Below are 20,108 nucleotides of genomic sequence, written 5' to 3'. Positions count from 1 at the left end.
AACCCACCCACCGAGGTGTTTTTACCCCAGCTGTGGAAGAGAGGTGAGTGCATAATCTATCACTCTGCTCTAACCTCTGAAGCTAGACAATGAGTTACCGCTAGTGTTACCAGCAAGCAAAACACAGTTAGCACATCTTTCCAAGATGCGCAACAGAAGTGCACCTCATTTGACTGTGAGGAAAGAGGTTGTGGGGGGCAGTCTGGAATCGCTCTTGCAGGATGAACTAGAAAATGGGGGCTGTGGCTCAGAGGTAGAGCATCTCCTTGGCATGCAGAAGGTCCCAGGTTCAATCCCCACCATTTACAACTAAAAGGATCAGACAGGAGGGGATGTAAAAGACCTTGACCTGAGAACCTGGAGAACCGCTGGCAGTGTGAGCAGACAACACTGACTTCAATGGACCAAGGGTCTGACTCAGTATAAGGAAGTTTCGTGCTCGTTCACATATGTGTGTGGGAACTAGGTGGATGTGCGCGTTCACAAGTGTGTGGGAACTCGGCACAAACGATAACATCCCCCAAAGCCAGGGGGTACAAAACAGTAAAAAGGAGATGGATAGCCAAGCTGAGAACCCGTTGAGGGTACATAAGAATATAACAACCATGCTGGATCAGACCAAGGCCCATAAAGTCCAGCAGTCTGTTCACACAGTGGCCAACCAGGTGCTTCTAGGAAGCCCACAATCAGGATGACTGCAGCAGCATTATCCTGTGTGTGTTCCACAGTACCTAATATAATACGCATACTCCTCTGATACAAGAGAGAATAGGTATGTATTATGACTAGTAGCCATGGATAGCCCTCTCCTACATGAACATGACCACTTCCCTCTTAAAGCCTTCCAAGTTGGCAGCCATCACCACATCCTGGGGCAGGGAGTTCCACAATTTAACAATGCGTTGTGTGAAAAAATACTTCCCTTTATCTGTTTTGAATCTCTCACCCTCCAGCTGCAGCAGATGACCCTGCGTTCCTGATATTATGAGAGAGGGGGAAAAGCTTCTCCCTGTCCATACCCCATGCATAATTTTATAGACCTCTATCATGTCTCCCCCCAAACCGTCTCCTTTCCAAGCTAGACAGCCCTAAGTGTTTTAACCACTCCTCATAGGGCAGCTGCTCTAGTCCCCTGATCATTTTGGTACTGTGCCTTGGGATTTGAGCATACAAGCACTCCACTTGTCCCTACAATGTCTCAAAGGGAAGCAATGAATTCCCGACGCACTTGGCATATCTGCAGCCACAGAGCATCTCTCTCGCTTTCCCCTGCAATTATTGCGCTCCTAACTTCTGTGGGCACAGGTTCTTTCTGGCGGGGGAAGCACGATCCCTGGAAACATGAGCAGGGGAGTGTGAGAGGCTGACATCATCTCAGCATTCAGGTCACTGCTGTGTGTTGACTGGTGCCTTCTTCCACGCATGAGTCACGCTGAGGGCACTGTTGGTGCACCGTGTCATGCTGGGTGGGTGATGGCAGAGCTTCTAGGAACTCTGTGGGAGAGGCAGTGCCGACATTAGCTTTGCAGTCGTGCCTCCGGCTTTGATGCAAGAGGTGCATTGGATTGCAGTTGACACCGGCACTGGGGAGGGGGGAATTCATCGACCCCAGGTCATTCACAGGTCATTGCCTTTCTCTAGAGAACCATGCACTTCTCTCCATCTCAACTCTGCGTACCGGAGGAGATCGCACCACCACTACCGATTGTCTAAGGAGACGGGAGAGAAGATGGCCCCGGACTCTTCTAGGGGGGTGATTCGCTCAGATTCTCTCCCATTCTGCCCTGGAGCTTGAAAGCCAGCCAGAAATTTCAGTAAAGGTATAGTTCAGGTGTGTCAAACATATGGCCTGTGGGCTGGATCCAGCCCCTTGAGAGCTATTATCTGGCCCATGAGCCAGCCGAGGCAGCCCCCCCCCCCACTCCTGATCTGGGCTGGCGAGCCTGCTGTGGGGAGGAGGAGGAGGAGGAAGAAGCAGAAGAAGAAGAGTTGGTTTTTATATGCCGACTTTCTCTACCACTTAAGGGAGACTCAAACCGGCTTACAATCACCTTCCCTTTCCCTCCCCACAACAGACACCCTGTGAGGTAGGTGGGACTGAGAGAGCTTGAAGAGAACTGTGACTAGCCCAAGGTCACCCAGCTGGCTTCATGTGTAGGAGTGGGGAAACCAATCCAGTTCACCAGATTAGCCTCCGCCGTTCATGTGGTGGAGTGGGGAATCAAACCCGGTTCTCCAGATCAGAGTCCACCGCTCCAAACCACTGCTCTTAACCACTACACCACGCTGGCTCTCCACCCCTCACTCTCCACCCGCCCTCTCGATCTGGGCTGGTGAGGTATGGCCTGGCCCAACCGAATGACTCCGGCCCCTGTAACAAATGAGTTTGACACCCCTGGTATAGTTCAACTGATTGCTTACCCACCAGCAATCCACCAGGGTTTGACATGTGCTTGATAGCTATCCCGGGTTTGCAGCACCAGGCAGCCGGTCAAGATTAGGAATAGCCCCTGGAAACCCCTGACCTGGTTTGCTCTACATTCCTGGCCAGGTGTGTTCTGCTCAGCTGATCAAACTGCAAAGGCTGACAGTTTGTATCGAGGAGATGCGTCACCATCGGAAGCCAAAGCCAAGCATGGAATCATTTTGACACAGCATCCGATGACAGAAGCATCAGTCTTTTTTTCTCATAGGTACCAACGTTCAGTCAGTGGATAGCATCCAGCAGCATCTCCTGACCCAGGGGGCCTGCAAACTATATTCCCACAGCCTAATGTGGTTCCTTAGAATAAAGATTTCATTTTTTTTTTAAGGTTTATTGGAGGGGGTCAGTGGGATACCAGAACGACCAGGGTGTGAAGGAGATGGCGGGTGAAGATTCTTAATGGGATTCAAAGGCGGCTTAGAGATGCTCTACAGAAAGGAGACGATAGAGGCGAACAGTTGCCCTCGTCATCCAGGTGCGAACCATGCACATATTTTCTTTTGTCAGAGAAAGGTGCTCCTGTGTACTTTTATGACTTACTGGAAGGCTTCGTGTGCGCCAATTCCTATTAAAGAGCTCACAACAGCCAGTGTTTGGGCTGTGGGAACTTTATGGATTATTAATCAAAAGGTCGATCCTCGGTAAAGTTAAGCTGTATAGTTTCGGTTACACTCTTATACTGGCTCCTTGTTGAAATTTTGCTCTGAATTTTGACATCATTTGGCTGCACAAAGTTGACGACCTTCGTCCCGAGCCACTGTCAGGGACACGAGTTCTGGGGCCGAAAGCTGATCTTATACAGACCGAAAGGCTGTTCCAGTCTAAAGGAAATTCTGTTTTCCCTTCACATCCCTTCTCTCTTTCACTGTCTGCTTCTCTAGATGCTGATAACCTCACCACCCGTCTTTCTGCCTGGGCTCGCAGCCAGAGCATACTTTTCCATTTCTCATTTATCTTTAGCTCCTGCAATCCAATTTTCAAATGACCCAAACTATGTCAATGTCGTTGCTGGAATATTTCTATTGATACTGCTGTTACTTAGGTGGCTTTCCTGATTTTCCCTCTCTTCTCTTGTACTATGCAATAGGTAGGGTTGCCAGCCTCCAGGTACTAGCTGGAGATCTCCTGCTATTACAACTGATCTCCAGCCAATAGAGACCAGTTCCCCTGCAGAAAATGGCCACTTGGAAAATGGCCATTGGACTCTATGGCACTGCAGTCCCTCCCCTCCCCAAACCCTGCCCTCCTCAGGCTCCACCCCAAAAACCTCCCGCCAATGGCAAAGAGGGACCTGACAACCCTAGCTGTAGGCTTTTATAGGGTTTGGAAGTAGCTGCAGGCTGGTACTGTGTATTTACAGCCTTTGCTCAACACTAAGTATTTTAGGTACTTGATAAATATCACGGCTGTTGTAATTTGAACACAGATCCAGATGCAGCCAAAAGTGTTTTTTTTTTTTAAGCAATACAGGATACTGTTTTCAATCTTCATAAATCTTTAGACACACCAAATGTTCAGGTTCAAGTACCAAACATTATTCCCAACGGGTTTTTAAAAAACGTTTCTTTTAATAGCTCTGTCATATCTGGTGGCAGAGAGTTCCAGATACCAAATGGTTGCCATCTGACAATATTACTTATTTTCTTTTAGTGCTGTTCTGGGAGACCTCTAGTTCAACTAGTTCTCACACTTCCTAATAATGTCCAGATCCTATATATTTCAGAGCAGGAATGCGATTCCTCTCCTTTCATAAACCTCAGAAGTTGATAAGATTTTCTAGGAACCAGATAGCTACAACTCAAGTATCCATTTACACTTCTATTTTAGATCAAAACTCCTCAGTCCTTTCTGTTTTATATTTTTTAAAATGTCAAATACAATTCCAGTTCCTTTAAGGCATTTTTTGACCGCTTGCCTCGGCAAATATCTCCTGTTCCAATTTACCTGCTGTGTGACGGGATGCCCAATGCAGCGCACCCACAGTGCAATCCTAAGCAGTTCTACTCAGAACCCTACTCAGGTATGTACAGTGGGGCTTACTCCCAGGGAAGTTTGCTTACGAAGGTATTGATAATTAGGGTGGCCAGGTCCCTCTTCGCCCCTGGCAGGAAGTTTTTTTTTTGGGGGGGGAGCCTGAGGAGGGTGGGGTTTGGGGAGGGGCTTCAATGCCATAGCGTCCAATTGCCAAAGCAGCCATTTTCTCCAGGGGAATTGATCTCTATCGGCTGGAGATCAGCTGTAATAGCAGATCTCCAGCTAGTACTTGGAGGTTGGCAACCCTACTGACAATGTGGTCACATTATTAGTTTTCACAGGGCCATAGCTGGGAGGGGCGAGGGGGGCAGCCGCCACCCCTGTGGCATGCAGAGAGGGCAGCTGAACTGCCTCTCCTACAGGAGGAGTGGGCTGAGTAGGAAAGGCAGTTCTGCATGCCACAGGGGTGGCAGCTGTCCTCCTTGCCTCCCCCCCCCCCGCCAGTTACAGCCCTGAGTTTTCAGCAGAAGGAGGGAGGAGGGAGGACCACCTCGGTATAGTGGTTAACTCATTGGACTACGATCCGGGAGACCCTGGTTCGAATCCCCATTCTGCCACAGATGCTCGCTGGGTGACCTGGGTCTGGTGATACTCTCTCAGCCTAGCCTACCTCACAGGGCTGGTGAGAGGATAAAATGGGGAGGGGAGAACCGTGTAATACGGCCAGAGCTCCTTACAGGAAGGATAAGGATGTGCCAGATAGATCATGAATCCCTCTTCTAACCGTTCTTCTCTGCCTCTCTCGCGTTTCAGAGCCGACAATGTTAATGAGCTCTCTCTTGCTAAGGGCCCTCTTGCTCTATGAGGATCCCCCAATCGGGTGGAAAGGCAGCATAAAAATGTTTTAAATAAACAAACAAATAAATGGGGCAGAGCTCACTGTTTGCATGCAAAAGGTTTAGATTCAGGTGCTCAGCACCTCCAGTTAAAAAATGTACCCGGGTAGGGTTGCCAACCTCCAGATACTCGCTGGAGATCTCCTGCTATTACAACCAATCTCCAGCCGACAGAGATCAGTTCACCTGGAGAAAAGGGCTGCTTTGGCAATTGGATTCTATGGCATTGAAGTCCCTCCCCTCCCCAAACCCCACCCTCCTCAGGCTCCACCCCAAAAACCTCCGCAGAGGGATCTTGCGAAGAGGGACTTGGCAACCCTATACCCCAGGTAGGTTCCTTAGGCCAATTCAACAGGCAGACATTAGGCAAGAATTGCCTCTCTCCCCCCCCCCTTCCCAATCTGTAATATGGGGATATCACCATCAACCTACAGCAAAGTGATAGCAACCAAGTTCCATCTGGACTAAGTTTGCTTTCCTTTTCCTGCAGGAACTATAAAGCTCAGACATAACCAGAGGCATGGGCTGAAGGGTAAAAGCCATGGGGATCGTGGTCTGTGGTTTACAGATTAGGCTTGCCAACCTCCAGGTGGGGCCTGGAGATCTCGTGGAATTATAGCATCTCTAGACTACAGAGATCAGTTCCCCTGATGAAAATGGCTGCTTTGGTAGGTGGACGTTATGACGTTATAATCCCACTGAGGTCTCTCCCCTCCCCAGACTTCCCCCTCCCCCCAAATCTATGGGAATCTCCCTAGCAGGAGTTGCGTCCCTGCGAGATGGTACCCTGGGGGACAAACCAGCAATTGGTTCCTAAATCACTCAAGCCATTTTTTTAAAAAATCTTTATCACATTTCTTTGTTTGTTGTTGTAAGCAGCTTTAGGTCCCCTGGGGGGGGAAGCAGGCTATAAATACTTAAAAACAAAGAAACCAAACGTTTGTAAAAGTACAACATAAATGCCAAGTGTTACTTAAATAGTAGGGATGGGAATGATTTTGGTCGGAGCCCTTGGATCTGCAGGTCAGAAAGAGAGCCCCCAGCCAGGGGGGGCTGATGGCCTGATTCGTAAGCCAGCCTCAGATGTTCATGGGATTGACGCAGGTTACTACAGAAAAATCCTGCTAGAAAATACTACAGCTGTCGCTACAGAATCAGGCCCAAGGTACTTGCTATTCATTACACAGACTTTTTTTTTTAAAGTCAATTTCTTTTTTGCGTTGCTTCAATCCAAGCAGCCAATATTTCCTCTGCTTCAAAGCAACAGATCAAAAGCTAAAACCCTCCACGGTCATTACTGCTTCCAGGGTCAAGTAATCCCTCAACCAGCCGAGCTCTGTTACGCTAAAAGATGATTTAATTGCCGGAGCAGCAAACTGGAATGCTGGAGGAGCAGAATCTTAACCGAGACAGATTCGGCGGACGGGAACGGAAAACAAATTTCCAATTCTGAATTTCAACAGGAAAGAAGAATCGAAAATTGTCACGTTTGACATATTTTGAGCAAATCTCTAGTTTAGAGAAGACCCCTGCCGGAGCATACCAAAGGTCCATTTAATTTAGCATCCAAATTCCCAGAGTGCTCAACCAAATGCCCCCACCCCTCCAAGGCCCTGAAGCAGGTCACCAAGACCAAAGCCAACTCCTGTTACTACCCCTCACAACCGTTATTCAGAAGTACACTGCTTCTAAACGTGGAGGTTCCATTTAGTCCTCAAGATTTAGTAGCCACGGACGGACCTCTCTTCAGTGAATTATTCCTCTTTCAAGCAATCTATGCTGACAGCCATTCCTAGATCCTGTGGCAGCAATTTCTGTCAATATCATGTGAAGGACCTGTCCTGAATCTACTGCCCCATCACCTTCACTGAGTGCACCAAAGCATTATGGGAAAAAGAGAAAAACATCCCCTCATACGTTTTCATCGACACCACACATACGGTTTCATACATTTCTAGGGAAAAGATAATTAGGATTTCATAAACTCAAAAGCCAATGAAAACAGAAGTTCTTTTTAGGGTGGCTTATAAGCATCCTAAGAGCCTCGTGGCGCAGAGTGGTAAGCTGCAGTACTGCAGTCCAAGCTCTGCTCACGACCTGAGTTCGATCCCGACGGGAGTTGGTTTCAGGTAGCCGGCTCAAGGGTCACTCAGCCTTCCATCCTTCCGAAGTTGGTAAAATGAGTACCCAGCTTGCTGGGGGTAAAGGGAAGGTGACTGGGGAAGGCACTGGCAAACCACTCCACAAACAAAGTCTGCCTGGTAAACGTCGGGATGGGTCAGGAACGACCCGGTGCTTGCACAGGGGACCTTTACCTTTTTACCTTACAAGCATCCTAGATTGCATTGTAGACTTTAGAGCTTCATGGAGTACTGGCTTTGTTATTCCTATTTGGTAACACACATTTTAGTCTGAAACTTCCGTTGGTGAAATGGGCAAAAAAATTCAGATTTTGAAAACACATCCAGAAAGGGAGAAGTCTGCCGTCTACACATGTCCCCCAAACGAAAGGAAAGTTCTCTCTCAAATTCCATTCCAAAGAGGAACCTTGCAAATCAATAAGGAAAACTGATTCTCCAGTGGATAACATCTGCTCTGTCAGATATACATCTGAACCTCTTGCTACCTCGCCTGAGACCACAATATGTACACCAGCAGGAAATAAACACTTACTGTAACTAAAATAAAGATGACCAGAGACAGTGGAATGACTGGTTTTAGTTTCTTCCCTAATTTATCCTGGTTGAAAAGCTGTAGAAGACTAACTTTTAGTCAATAGGGCCAGGAAAAGCCTCCCTTGTCCTAAGGGGATGAAAGGAAACTCCTGTGGAGTAAAATTCTGACCACTGAGTCTATGAGGTGGAAACCTACCACACTCTAAAGGGCAGGGCATCCTGTGCAAGCACCGGGTCATTCCTGAACCATGGGGTGACGTCACACCCCGACATTTACTAGGCAGACTATGTATACGGGGTAGTTGCCAGTGCCTTCCCCAGTCATCTTCCCTTTACTCCCAGCAAGCTGGTTGCTCATTTTACCGACCTCGGAAGGATGGAAGGCTGAGTCGACCTTGAGCCTGCTACCTGAAACCGACTTCCATCAGGATCGAACTCAGGTCGTGAGCAGAGCTTGGACTGCAGTACTGCAGCTGACCACTCTGTGCCACGGGGCTCTTATACCACACTCTAACCATTCATTAAATACAAGCTGATCAAAAAGGAAATAACTACGTAGCACCACCTCTCAAACTCAGGATCCAAAATGATGTCTAAAAACACACAGTAAGGATCTCCATTTGAGGATTTCACAAAATCATCCCAAACACAATGGATCTGTATCTAAAAGGCCCTTAACAGGGGCAGGCAATCTGTGGCCATACAAAATAAGCTCTCACAAGGACCAGTGAACTGAAAAGCAAGTATGGGTCCCAGTGATCTTGTTCGCATGCTATGTGATCACCCTTTGGATCTGACGCCTGAACATATAAGCCGCCGGCTGACTCCCCCGCCGCCACCACCAAGAACCAGCTCCCCCATTCATGCTCTAGGATTTGAAGACACCTCTGCTAAGCAAAGCATAGCTCCTACTCACCTTCTCCGTCACGTGGGTACGAATGACTCTCGGCGGCCACGTCCTCGCTACTGTCCATGGGGAGGAACTCCTCGGTGGTGCGCGTCTCCGAGATGGACGTGGTGAGCAGGTCATTGGTCGCCACCCTTTCGGATCTCAGCAGCTCCTCTGGAAAGACCGAAGGGCGGCCAATTTGAGATGCGGCAGGAGGACTTATGATGCTAGTCCTGAGGCATTAACGGACCTTCTGAGCCCATGGGCTGAGGAGGGCATAACTCTGGCCTTGGACTGAACTATTAGATTCCTAACTGCTGGGAATCGGCAGGCTACCAACTCAGTGGTTCCTAGGGTTGCCAACCTCCAGGATTTCACCCGCCAGAACAATTCACAGAGCAAAGTGTGCGCACAGAATAGCAGCCAGACAAGCAGCACAATGCGTGACTACACAGAACGGCTAAGTTAAATTGACTCAGAGCGTGAAAGAGCAGTCTTATTCCCAAGGAAAAATTAATGTTAACTGGCAAGCTGAAGAAAGTTTGAAACATGTAAACTGGGATCGACCACATGTCCTTGCCATCTCCAGCCCAGGAGGTTTCCTTCCTGACCATACGGGCAACTGCTGATTCGCACTGAATTGTTTTCTCCAGCCCGGGACTTTCATTTTTGCTGCACTTGCATGCAGAACTCGTTTCTATTATCTTAGAACGTTTGTATCAATCCTTTGGAACGTGTGTATCAATTTTGAGCTGTATCAATTTTGTGTGTATCAGTTTTGAGCTGTATCAATGTATCAATCATATAGTTAAGTTAGATAGTTAGGGAACAGAATATTTGTTGTGATTTATTCTGTTTAAGAAAAATATAAAACTGAATATACTGGAAGTTGTTGATGTTACTGAATGAGCCCAGATGCTTACATATTTTTGATAACCTCCAGGTAATAGCAGAAGATCTCCTGCTATTACAACTGATCTCCAGCCGATAGAGATCAGTTCATCTGGAGAAAATGGCCGCTTTGGCCATTGGACTCTATGGCATTGAAGTCCCTCCCCTCTCCAAACCCTGCCCTCCTCAGGCTCCACCCCAAAAACCTCCCGCCGATTGCAAAGAGGGACCTGGCAAACCTAGCGGTTCCCCACAGGGGTGGACTGAGGGAAAAACAACCTTGCCTCCTTGGCTCCACTCCACCAAAGGAAGGTGGGAAAGATTTCCTGCCTGACTGCCCAGGCCGTGCCCACCCAAAGAAGGGAGGGAGAGGCAGCCTTTCTTCCTCCAGGCAGCACCCCCTCACTGCACAAGGCTTGGGTAGGCCTTCCCCTAGGGTTGCCAGGTCCCTCTTCGACACTGGTGGGAGGTTTTGGGGGTGGAGCCTGAGGAGGACGGGGTTTGGGGAGGGGAGGGACTTCAATGCCGTAGAGTCCAATTGCCAAAGAGGCCATTTTCTGCCAGGGGAACTGATCTCTGTCAGCTGGAGGTTGGCAACCCTACCTTCCCCCCATCTGGATCAGGCCAACCCAATGACAGAAGGGCAGCGCACGGCCTCACTGTTGCGACATGAGATTCAGACATGTTGTACGCCTCCTTTTTGCCACTGGGCTGGGGCAGCCCAGGTGCAGGGAAGAAGGCCACTGGCCCACTGGGAAGAATTCTGGTGGCCATAATGGCCAGTCCGCCCCCGGTTCCCCCAACCTTTCAGGGCACTCCCATGGGAATCTACCATTGTTCAAGACCCACATGACAAGCTTAATCCTTTACTTTAAAAGGAAAATCCCCTTTAGGACTTTGCAATGTGCTCTCTTTAGAGGCCCGTTAGTGGGATAATAATGCCAGTCCATCCACAAGCTCCTCGTGAGCCTACAGATTGAGAATCCTTGCCCAACCCTCCAAGAGGAAGAGATAAACAACTCGATTTGTACCAGGCCACCCAAATGCCCCACAGCAGTGTCCCTTATTCCGATTTCACGCAGGTGCTGCTTCCGACTTGCAAGAGATAAGGTCCCCCCACCTCCACCTACCCAAAGGACTGGGTATTAATTTGGTTGAAATGCTTAGTCTCTGGCTGCTTTTTAATGGCTCGCACTCCTTTTCTGGCTCTAGAGAGCCAGCATGGTGTAGTGGTTAGGAGCGGTGGTTTGGAGCGGTGGACTCTGATCTGGAGAACCGGGTTTGATTCCCCACTCCTCCACCTGAGCAGCGGAGGCTAATCTGGTGGACTGGATTGGTTTCCCCACTCTTACACACAAAGCCAGCTGGGTGACCTTGGGCAAGTTACAGCTCTCTTAGAGCTCTCTCAGCCCCACCTATCTCACAGAGTGTCTGTTGTGGGGAGGGGAAGGGAAGGTGATTGTAAGCCGGTTTGAGTCTCCCTTAAGTGGTAGAGAAAGTCGGCATATAAAAACCAACTCTTCTTCTTCTTCTAGGATTGCTCGTTTACTAGTCTTATATACAGTTATTAATATTCCCTTCCAAACAGTTCTGGAAACGTTGCATTGATACAGCACAGTATAAAATGTTTAAAGCAAATGAAGAAGGAGGAGTTGGTTTTTATATGCCAGCTTTCTCTACCACTTAAGGGAGACTCAAACCAGCTTACAATCACCTTCCCTTCCCCACAACAGACACACTGTGAGGTAGGTGCGGCTGAGACAGTGTGACTAGCCCAAGGTCTCCCAGCTAGCTTCATGTGGAGGAGAGGGGAAACAAATCCAGTTCACCTCCGCCGCTCATGTGGAGGGAGTGGGAAATCAAACCCGGTTCTCCAGATCAGAGTCCACGGCTCCAAACCACCGCTCTTAACCACTACACCACACTGGCTCTCTTAACACAGCGAGGTCTGTGGGGTGTCCCTTCTCAGTGCTAGAAGGGAAACTGGCTGGATCATAACTGGCGGAACCATCAGAAGAAGCAGTCCAGGCCAAGTTGTTTGCTTCCAGCTGGGGGTAACCCAGGGGTGCCCTACGTAACTGGAGCAGGGGCTTCCCAGACATCAGCCAGCCATTCCTGGCTTAAGAGCCAGAAGGAGTAGCGGGAGCGGGAAGGAAGAAGAGAAAGGGACCTACAGGAACAGCAAAGGTTAGAGATGCTGCAGAGGTAAGAAAAGATGCCCCCTTGGGAGACGAAGTAGTTGGGTACGTACCAATGTCCCCACGGAGCTCTTGAGCAAGTTGAGGATTCTTGTACAGCAAGGCCAAGCTCTGGTTCATTCGTTCTTCAATGACATGGAGGTGGGTGTACACCTAGGGACAAACCGCAGCATGGGTTCAGGGTTCTGCACGGAGACCCAACACTGCAGGGTTGGAGGGGAGGTTTCCCCAGGGAGGTGGTAATAACAATAATAACAATTTAAAGAAAATCCCAGGTTGTTCTGAAAAAACTCAACTCGAAAAACTCCTCTCTGATGGAAATCCACGAGTCACAAGTAATGTCGCTAAATTCCGTGCTTTTGTATATAAAAGGAATAATGCAGGTATCATGATAAAAATGATAAATGAATTTAAATTTTAAATTTCATATTCTTACTGTATTTTACTGCATTTTATTTTTACTTTTATTTCAGCTTTTACAGATTTATTTATTGACTTTATTGTTATTGGAATTTTAGAAGTGGCTAAACGGTTTTACTATTATCATGAATTAGTCCTTTGGTGTTGTACTATTGAAAATTGCTTTCGTCTTCACTTGAATGTTTTATATGCGTGAATATGTATTTTCTGGTCAATGACCCTAATAACAATAAAGTAAACAATAAAAACAATAATATATTTATATTCCACCCTCCTTCTGCCAAAGCTGGGCTCAGGGCAATTTACGACAAGAATAAAACAAATCTTCAGGGGAAAACAAAATGACAAAACTATAAAACGCAAGCTAGGTCACAACTTTAAAATAATGACGCCTCATCATCTGTCGACCCCCAATATTGAAAAGTCCAGATTGTATTTCCAGACAGCATGAGCGAAGAACAACAGGGTAAGTAGATGTGGGAAGAGTCGCACCTGGAACTTCATTTGCTCAGCCTTCTCGGGATCGGCGGCAGCCACGTGCTGGTAATGGCGGAGGGTGTGGCGCTGGTCTTTCTGCTCTGCCCGCACGTACCTCTTCAAGGCTGCCAGGACACGGTCCGGCTGGGTCAAAAACGGGAGAGCGCAAAGGTGAAGACAGGAGAATCACACACGATGCCACCTTACAATCATGCACACCATCGGTCCATCAAGGTCAGTATTGTCTACTCAGGCTCCCCGGGGTCTCAGGAAGAGGTCTTTCAAATCACGTATGGCCAGATCTTTAACTGGAATCCTCGGGGACTGACCGTGGGACCTTCTGCATGCCAAGCAGATGCTCTACCACTGAGCCACGCCCCTCCAAACCTTTACCCAACATCTGTGCTACTTCTCCCCCCCTGCTGACCCCCTCTGTATGCATTTTCTCTGCAGCCTGCCCCTCTCCCTCCCCACCTCCTCAGTGGCTCTGCTGCACGATCTTCATATGATCAGCGATGCCTCGATTTATATCGTTCACAGCATTTTTGTCATGCATCGCTTAAGCGTTAGATGCGGGAAGACAGGAGCGAGCGTCTTGGGTTCTGTGCACCTGCACGCGGTGGGTTATTCCGGGCTAACTAGTCCCCCCCCTTCCACCCCGCAGGCAGCGTTAGCTTGCGTATTATCCTCCGAGATCAACCTTCCTTTCAATCTCTGTCAACAGTCGCTTTCTTGTGTATCCCTGATATCCAGCCCCGCGCTTCCTACAGACTTGCCATTCATGGCACCACAGTACTTGCGAGAGTGTGGGATGTCGGGGCAACTCAGCTTACGTCCTGCCTTAAATGAACAGCAGGGGAGGGAGAGGAGAGGGGAAGGGGCAGGCAGGCTTTGCTGAACAAGTAGATCTTGACAAGGGTCTTATGAACACCTGGATACATGAAGCTGCCTAACACATACAGGCAAGTGGGAGGCATGTGGATGGGTGGGAAAGAAGGGGTGTGTGAGACGAGGGCCTGGGGGAGAGCAGAGGAGGGGGAAGGGAGCCTGGAGAACGATCTGCCCAGGGCCCTCCAAAACTTGGAATCGGCCCTGACGATGCTCTACCGCTGAGCCACACCCCCTCCCTACGAGACAAAAGGTGATCCAGCAGCAAAGGATGTTGAGGAGGAAGGGAAGCGGTGGGATGCCAGAGGAATCTAAAGAGGAGATCCTCAGGAGTTGTGGGAACGTGGACAGAAAGGATGGTCGGCAGAGCTATGCTCGGACCTCCGCCAAGAACTGCTACTTCCACACTGGATCTGTTGAGAGGGGCTGTGACTCAGTGGTAGAGCATCTGCTCGGCATGCAGAAGGTCCCAGGTTCAATCCCCGGTGTCTCCAGTTAAAGGGACTAGGCAGGTAGGGGATGTGAAAGAGCTCTGCCTGAGACCCTGGAGAGCCGCTGCTGGTCTGAGTAGACAATACTGACTTTGATGGACCAAGGGTCTGATTCAGTATCAGGCAGCTTCATGTGTTCATGTGTACCTGTGCAACCTACACAGCTGTTACCATGTTTGCTAATTTTATGTATCCAGAGAGTTTTTATACCACTTGCATGATAAAAAACAACACAGAGAGGTTTACAAAAGAAGAATCAGAACCACGACAGAAGATGATTGAGCACGATAAAAAGAGAGGAAAGCTTGCACAGTCATTAGAATTAAAGTAGCAAGAAAAATAATAATAATCAGAGAAATTAAATGCATCAGCACCTCAATTAAAATAAATCATCAGTCATAATTATTGAAACCCATCAAAGACCATTAAAGTTTTTTAAAAACCTTCAGGGTTTTTAGAGTCTGGCAGAAGAGGCTGTACATTTCATTGGATTATATGCATATCGTTATTCTGCTAGAAATTGCACAGAAGCATTCTGCGTCGCCGCAGCCTTTGTGCTACTGCTTGCACATATGAAATTGCGTTAAGTACGTTTCCCTCTCCACACTCGCGTTCTGGATCCAAGCCAATGAATGAGCTGCAGCTAGGGTTGCCAACCTCCAGACACTAGCTGGAGATCTCTTGCTATTACAGCTGATCTCCAGCCGATAGAGATCCCCTGGAGAAAATGGCCACTTTGGCAATTGGACACTGTGGCATTGAAGTCCCTCCCCTCCCCAAACCCCACCCTCCTCAGGCTCCGCCCCCAAAATCTCCAGGTATTTCCCAACTCAGAGCTGGCAAACCTAGCTGCAGCCCCACTTTTCCCTTACACTTCTATGCTTCTAAAAAAGTCAGCTCTGGCTCATGAAAGCTCATGCCGGAATAAAATGTTGTTAGTCTTAAAAAAAACAAAAAAAACCGTAAAGGTAAAGTGCAAGCACCGGGTCATTCCTGCTCCATGGGGTGATGTCACATCCCGACGTTTTCTAGGCAGACTATGTTTTACGGGGTGGTTTGCCAGTGCCTTCCCCAGTCATCTTCCCGTTACCCCCAAGCAAGCTGGGTACTCATTTGACCGACCTCGGAAGGATGGAAGGCTGAGTCGACCTTGAGCCGGCTACCTGAAACTGACTTCCGTTGGGATTGAACTCAAGTCGTGAGCAGAGCTTGGACTGCAGTACTGCAGCTTACCCCTCTGCGCCACGGGACTCCTTTAATCTTTAAGTTGCTCCTAAACTCCTGTGAATCTTTGTTACGACAGATGCAGCTATACATCTGTAGTGACCCCTCTCATACACGTGAAGCTGCTCTATACTGAATCAGACCATTGGTCGATCGAGGTCAGTACTGCCTACCCAGATTGGCAGCGGCTCTCCAGGGTCTAAGCCAGAGGACTTCCACACCACCGGCTACCGGATCCTTTTTAAAATGGAGATGCCGGGGACAGAACCTGGTACCACCTGCATGTAATGCAAGATGCTCTGCCACTGAGCCAAGGCCCCTCCTCTGATTTAACAAGCACCGAACCAAGAATGCTGGGAGGTGCTATCTGGACATACGTCTTCCACCTATACGCATCCTAAGAGATACCCTCGGTCCCCAACGCTCTACCAAACTCTCTACTCTGGTCCAGTTCTCCTGTGATCCCTCTGCCTGTCGGTGGAAAGAGTCGTCAAGCTGTAGCTGACTTATGGTGATGCCTCATGGGGTTTTCAAGGCAAGACAGGCACAGAGGTGGTTCGCCATTGGCCGCCTCTGCATGGTGATGCTGGACCTCCTTGGTGGTCCCCCATCCAAGCACTAACCAGGGTCGACCCTGCTTAGCTTCCGAGGTCTGACGAGACTGGGCAAGCCTGGACCATCCAGTCCAGGTCCCTCTACCTACCTGAGGGTTATCGCTCTGCACAGCCGTCAGGTAGCTCTCGAGCGCCACGCGTCGGTTGTCGTTCAGCAGGGCCACCACCCGGGCCAGGTGAGTCTCCACCAGCCTCTGTCGTTCCTTGGCCACCTGCTCTTCCAACGTCTGGAGGATGGACTGGAAATGCTGGGACAGCCGAAAAGGAGCAAGCCGGGGTAGAGGTGGAAGGCAATCATTACGTGAATGTACATAATAATGTTTCCCTCCTGATATGCTCCCCAGAGAACACTACTATCATCAAATACTAATTTACTGGTGGTCCCCGGAGCAAAGAGTGTCCCGCTGGCCTCGGCCAGGGCCTTCTCTGCCTTGGCCCCCATCTGGTGGAACAGTCTCTCCAATGAGACCAGGGCTCTGCGGGCCCTTAAGGAGTTCTGCAGGGCCTGCAAAATAGAGCTGTTCCGCCACGTCTATGGTTGAAGCCAGCTACGGTGTCTTTCCATCAATACTGGCCTCCCTACCCTACACTGCCTTATCCCCCTGAATGTCTTCTATCTTATGGGGGATTGGATTACCTGCAGACCCCGCCGTGACCTATGCGTCACATCCAAAGGCACCATTCGGATATCTGTCGTGTGCACCTATTGATTTTATGGGGCAGGTTTTAATTACTGATTTAACAAGCTGGGTGTTTTATTGTATATTTATACCACTCAGTGAGCCGCCCTGAGCCCGGCTTTGCTGGGGATGGCGGGGTATAAGCTCGATAAAATAAATAAATAATATATGCTTTTGCAACATTTATGCTTGAGATGGTTGACGGACAAAAACCATTGAGAAAGCCCACGCTTCTTACCCAAAAGGCCACGACAGCAAACTAGGGGGCTCGGCAGGGATGCTGAACCTGGCACACGGGGTGGGGGGGGGACTCATTAAAAAGGGGAGGGGGACAGGCAATTCTAGAAACCCAAACCATTAACAAACACAACATGAGCGTATTAAGTGCCATGAAGTCATTTCTGACTTATGGCGACCCTATGAATCAGTGACCTTCAAATCTCTCTATCATTAACAGCCTTGCTCAGGTCTTGCAAACTGAGGGCCGTGGCCTCCTTTATTGAATCAGTCCATCTCATGTTGGGTCTTCCTCTTTCCCTGCTGCCTTCGACTTTTATTTATTTATTTGTTGGTTTATTATTTTGATTTCTGACTCACCCTCCCTGGCAAAAGCCGGGTTCAGGGTGCGTAACAACATTAAAATCAGCATACAGGTCTTAATTTTTTTTAAAAAAACCTACAATTCTCAATCTAAAACATAACCTAAAACGTCAGATGGCGTTAAAATACAGTATCGCCAAAGGACAGATAACAGAAAAAAACCCTCTTAATTCATACAGCAACAAATAAAGAGAGGGGGGTAGGGAGGCCAGCGCTGATTACATCCACGGCCGTCCTCAATTGTAGGCCTGGTGGAATCCTATTCTTAGAATTATTGTCTTTTCTAGCAAGTCTTGTCATGATATGACCAAAAACACATTATAAAGGAAGCCCCAAATACAGTCAAACTAACAATTGCCACCGAGTAGACTGCGACATGGTGGCTGGCCAGTCGCTCCCTTACCCAAGGCTGATCCTCACCTCGTTGAGTGCCTGCCGGTCAGTCTTGGGCAAGTTCTTGGCTTGGTTGTCGGCCTCGGCCCACTCTTTCATCACCTATGAAATCAGAAAGAAACTCTGAATCATGACGGTGTGTCCACTGATAGATGCATAGCCTACTCTGTTGCCACAATGCGGTAACCCGTTGCTTTCTGATATGGATGTATTAGTTGCAGGAGGTATGGGAGCCAGCGTGGTGTGGTGGTTAAGAGCGGTGGTTTGGAGCAGTGGGGTCTGATCTGGAGAACCAGGTTGGATTCCCCACTCCTCCACATGAACGGTGGAGGCTAATCTGGTGAACTAGCCTTAGGCTAGTCACAGCTCTCTTTGAGCTCTCTCAGCCCCACCTGCCTCACAGGGTGTCTGTTGTGGGGAGGGGAAGGGAAGGCGATTGTAAGCAGGTTTGATTCTTCCTTAAGTGGTAGAGAAAGTCAGCACATAAACACCAACTCTTCTTCTTCTTATATATGTTGGATAATGATGTACATTTTCTTCTTGCAAAGTCAGGAGAGGTGAGGGATAAAGCACTGAAGGCTGCAGTTCTCAGGGCGCTTTCCTGGAAGTAAGCACTGCTGAATAAAAGGGGACTTACTTCCAAGTAAACCCCCTTAGGCTTGCTCTCCAGACATCCTGTTCTGCGTTTCCTTCCTCCACCCAGCCAAACACACGCATCGCTTTTAACCTAACTAGTTACCAAGTTTGCACTAAGGGACGCTGCTGCCAAACCACTGAGCCTTTCCTTTCCCCAGGTAAAGAGATCCCTGCCTAGAGACACAAGGAATAGGAAAGCAACCGGTGGGATACAGACAATGTGCCATGCACAGGCCTGAAGCCACAAATCCACACAGAGATCATTTGAGAGTGTCGCTGTGTTGGTCTGCAGTGGAACAGTGAAATTCAATGGTTCTTGTAGGTTATCCGGGCTGTGTGACCGTGGTCTTGGTCACACAGCCCGGATAACCTACAAGAACCAATGAACTCTGACCGTGAAAGTCTTCGACAATATAGTGAAATTCAAGTCCAGTCACACCTTAGAGACTAACAAGATTTTTTTTGGGAGGGGGGCAGGCGGGCGGAGGGCATGAGCTTTTGAAAATCCATGCGCCTCCCATCAGACGAGGCAGGGGGGCATGTTAGATGAAAAGAGCTTTGACTCTAGAAAGCTCATCCCCTAAAACATCTTCTCAGTCTCAAAAGCGCTACTGGATTTTGTGTCCAGCAAACCAACACGGGAGTCAAATGATCTCAGGCCCCCGATGCCCTTCCTGCCCTATGTTTTAACAGGTGGGGGTTCTTTTGCATGTGTGTATCTACATGTGTTTGATAGTTTTGATTTTAATTGGTTTTCCAATGTGTTCCATTTTCAACTGTTAGCTGCCTGGGCGGGCCCTGACTGGGCAGGAAGGCGGGAATGTACAGTACAGTTTTGTAACGAATAAATAAAATATATAAATGTCCTGACCAAACGCCAGAAGGGAAAGAGGGCAGGCCAAATCACCTCATTGATCTGCCTCATGCGGCGCTCCTCCAGATCCATCTTGGCTCGCAGGAAGTTGGCGTGTTCGCTCCCGTCTCCGGGCATTTCAAAATAGACGTCCACTCCGTCAGTCGGACGAGGGGTTGGGGTCACTGCAAGAGGAGAGGGGAGCGTGTTACTCGAACGATTCCCCCTCACGAACGCCATCTTGAAGTGACCTGCCCACCTGCCTCAAGTCCCACCAATACGCAGAAGAAGCCTCTCTGCTGTGGTATCAGTTCCCCCCTGCCCTCTTGGTCTAGTGGTTAAGAGTGGTGGTTTGGAGCGGTGGACTGGAGAACCGGGTTTGATTCCCCACTCCTCCACATGAAGCCAGCTGGGTGACCTTAGGCTAGTCACAGCTCTCTTAGAACTCTCTCAGCCCCACCTACCTAACAGGGTGTCTGTTGTGGGGAAGGGAAAGTGATTGTAAGCCGCTTTGAGACTCCTTAAAAGGTAGAGAAAGTCGGCATATAAAAATAAACTCTTCTTTCAGTTTTGACAGCGTATGTTTTTCAGTTTTGTACCTTGCCTCAGGTGCCCTTTCATGTAGAAAGGCACTTTGGTAAACACACAGAGTAGAGTTGGGTCAGGCAACCGTGGTGTAGTGGTTAAAAGCGGTGGACTCTAATCTGGTGAACCGGGTTTGATTCCCCACTCCTCCACATGAAGCCTGCTGGGTACATTGTTCAGGGCCGAATTTGCCATACAAACAGTGTCATTAAAGTAAAGAAGCTTGCTGGGTGACCTTG

At 48.8% G+C, this 20,108-nt stretch overlaps 1 protein-coding gene across 3 annotated transcripts in view; it reads right to left on the bottom strand.

Annotated features, from left to right (window-relative positions):
- APLP1 (amyloid beta precursor like protein 1) overlaps window positions 1-20,108 on the bottom strand; it is a 55,870-nt gene that overhangs the window by 19,173 nt on the left and 16,589 nt on the right. For all 3 annotated transcript variants that reach the window (XM_056846210.1, XM_056846211.1, XM_056846212.1), the window contains exons 7-12: window positions 19,339-19,469; window positions 17,823-17,897; window positions 16,212-16,370; window positions 12,921-13,049; window positions 12,062-12,161; window positions 8,947-9,093 (exon numbers count right to left, since the gene is read on the bottom strand). In XM_056846210.1, coding sequence (XP_056702188.1) covers window positions 8,947-9,093; window positions 12,062-12,161; window positions 12,921-13,049; window positions 16,212-16,370; window positions 17,823-17,897; window positions 19,339-19,469 — 741 coding nt within the window. The remainder of the gene's footprint in view (window positions 1-8,946; window positions 9,094-12,061; window positions 12,162-12,920; window positions 13,050-16,211; window positions 16,371-17,822; window positions 17,898-19,338; window positions 19,470-20,108) is intronic.

Source organism: Euleptes europaea, chromosome 3, assembly GCF_029931775.1.
Source record: "Euleptes europaea isolate rEulEur1 chromosome 3, rEulEur1.hap1, whole genome shotgun sequence".
NCBI lineage: Eukaryota > Metazoa > Chordata > Lepidosauria > Squamata > Sphaerodactylidae > Euleptes > Euleptes europaea.
Note: the sequence above shows the minus strand (reverse complement) of the source record. Positions and strands in the feature narration are given on the sequence as shown.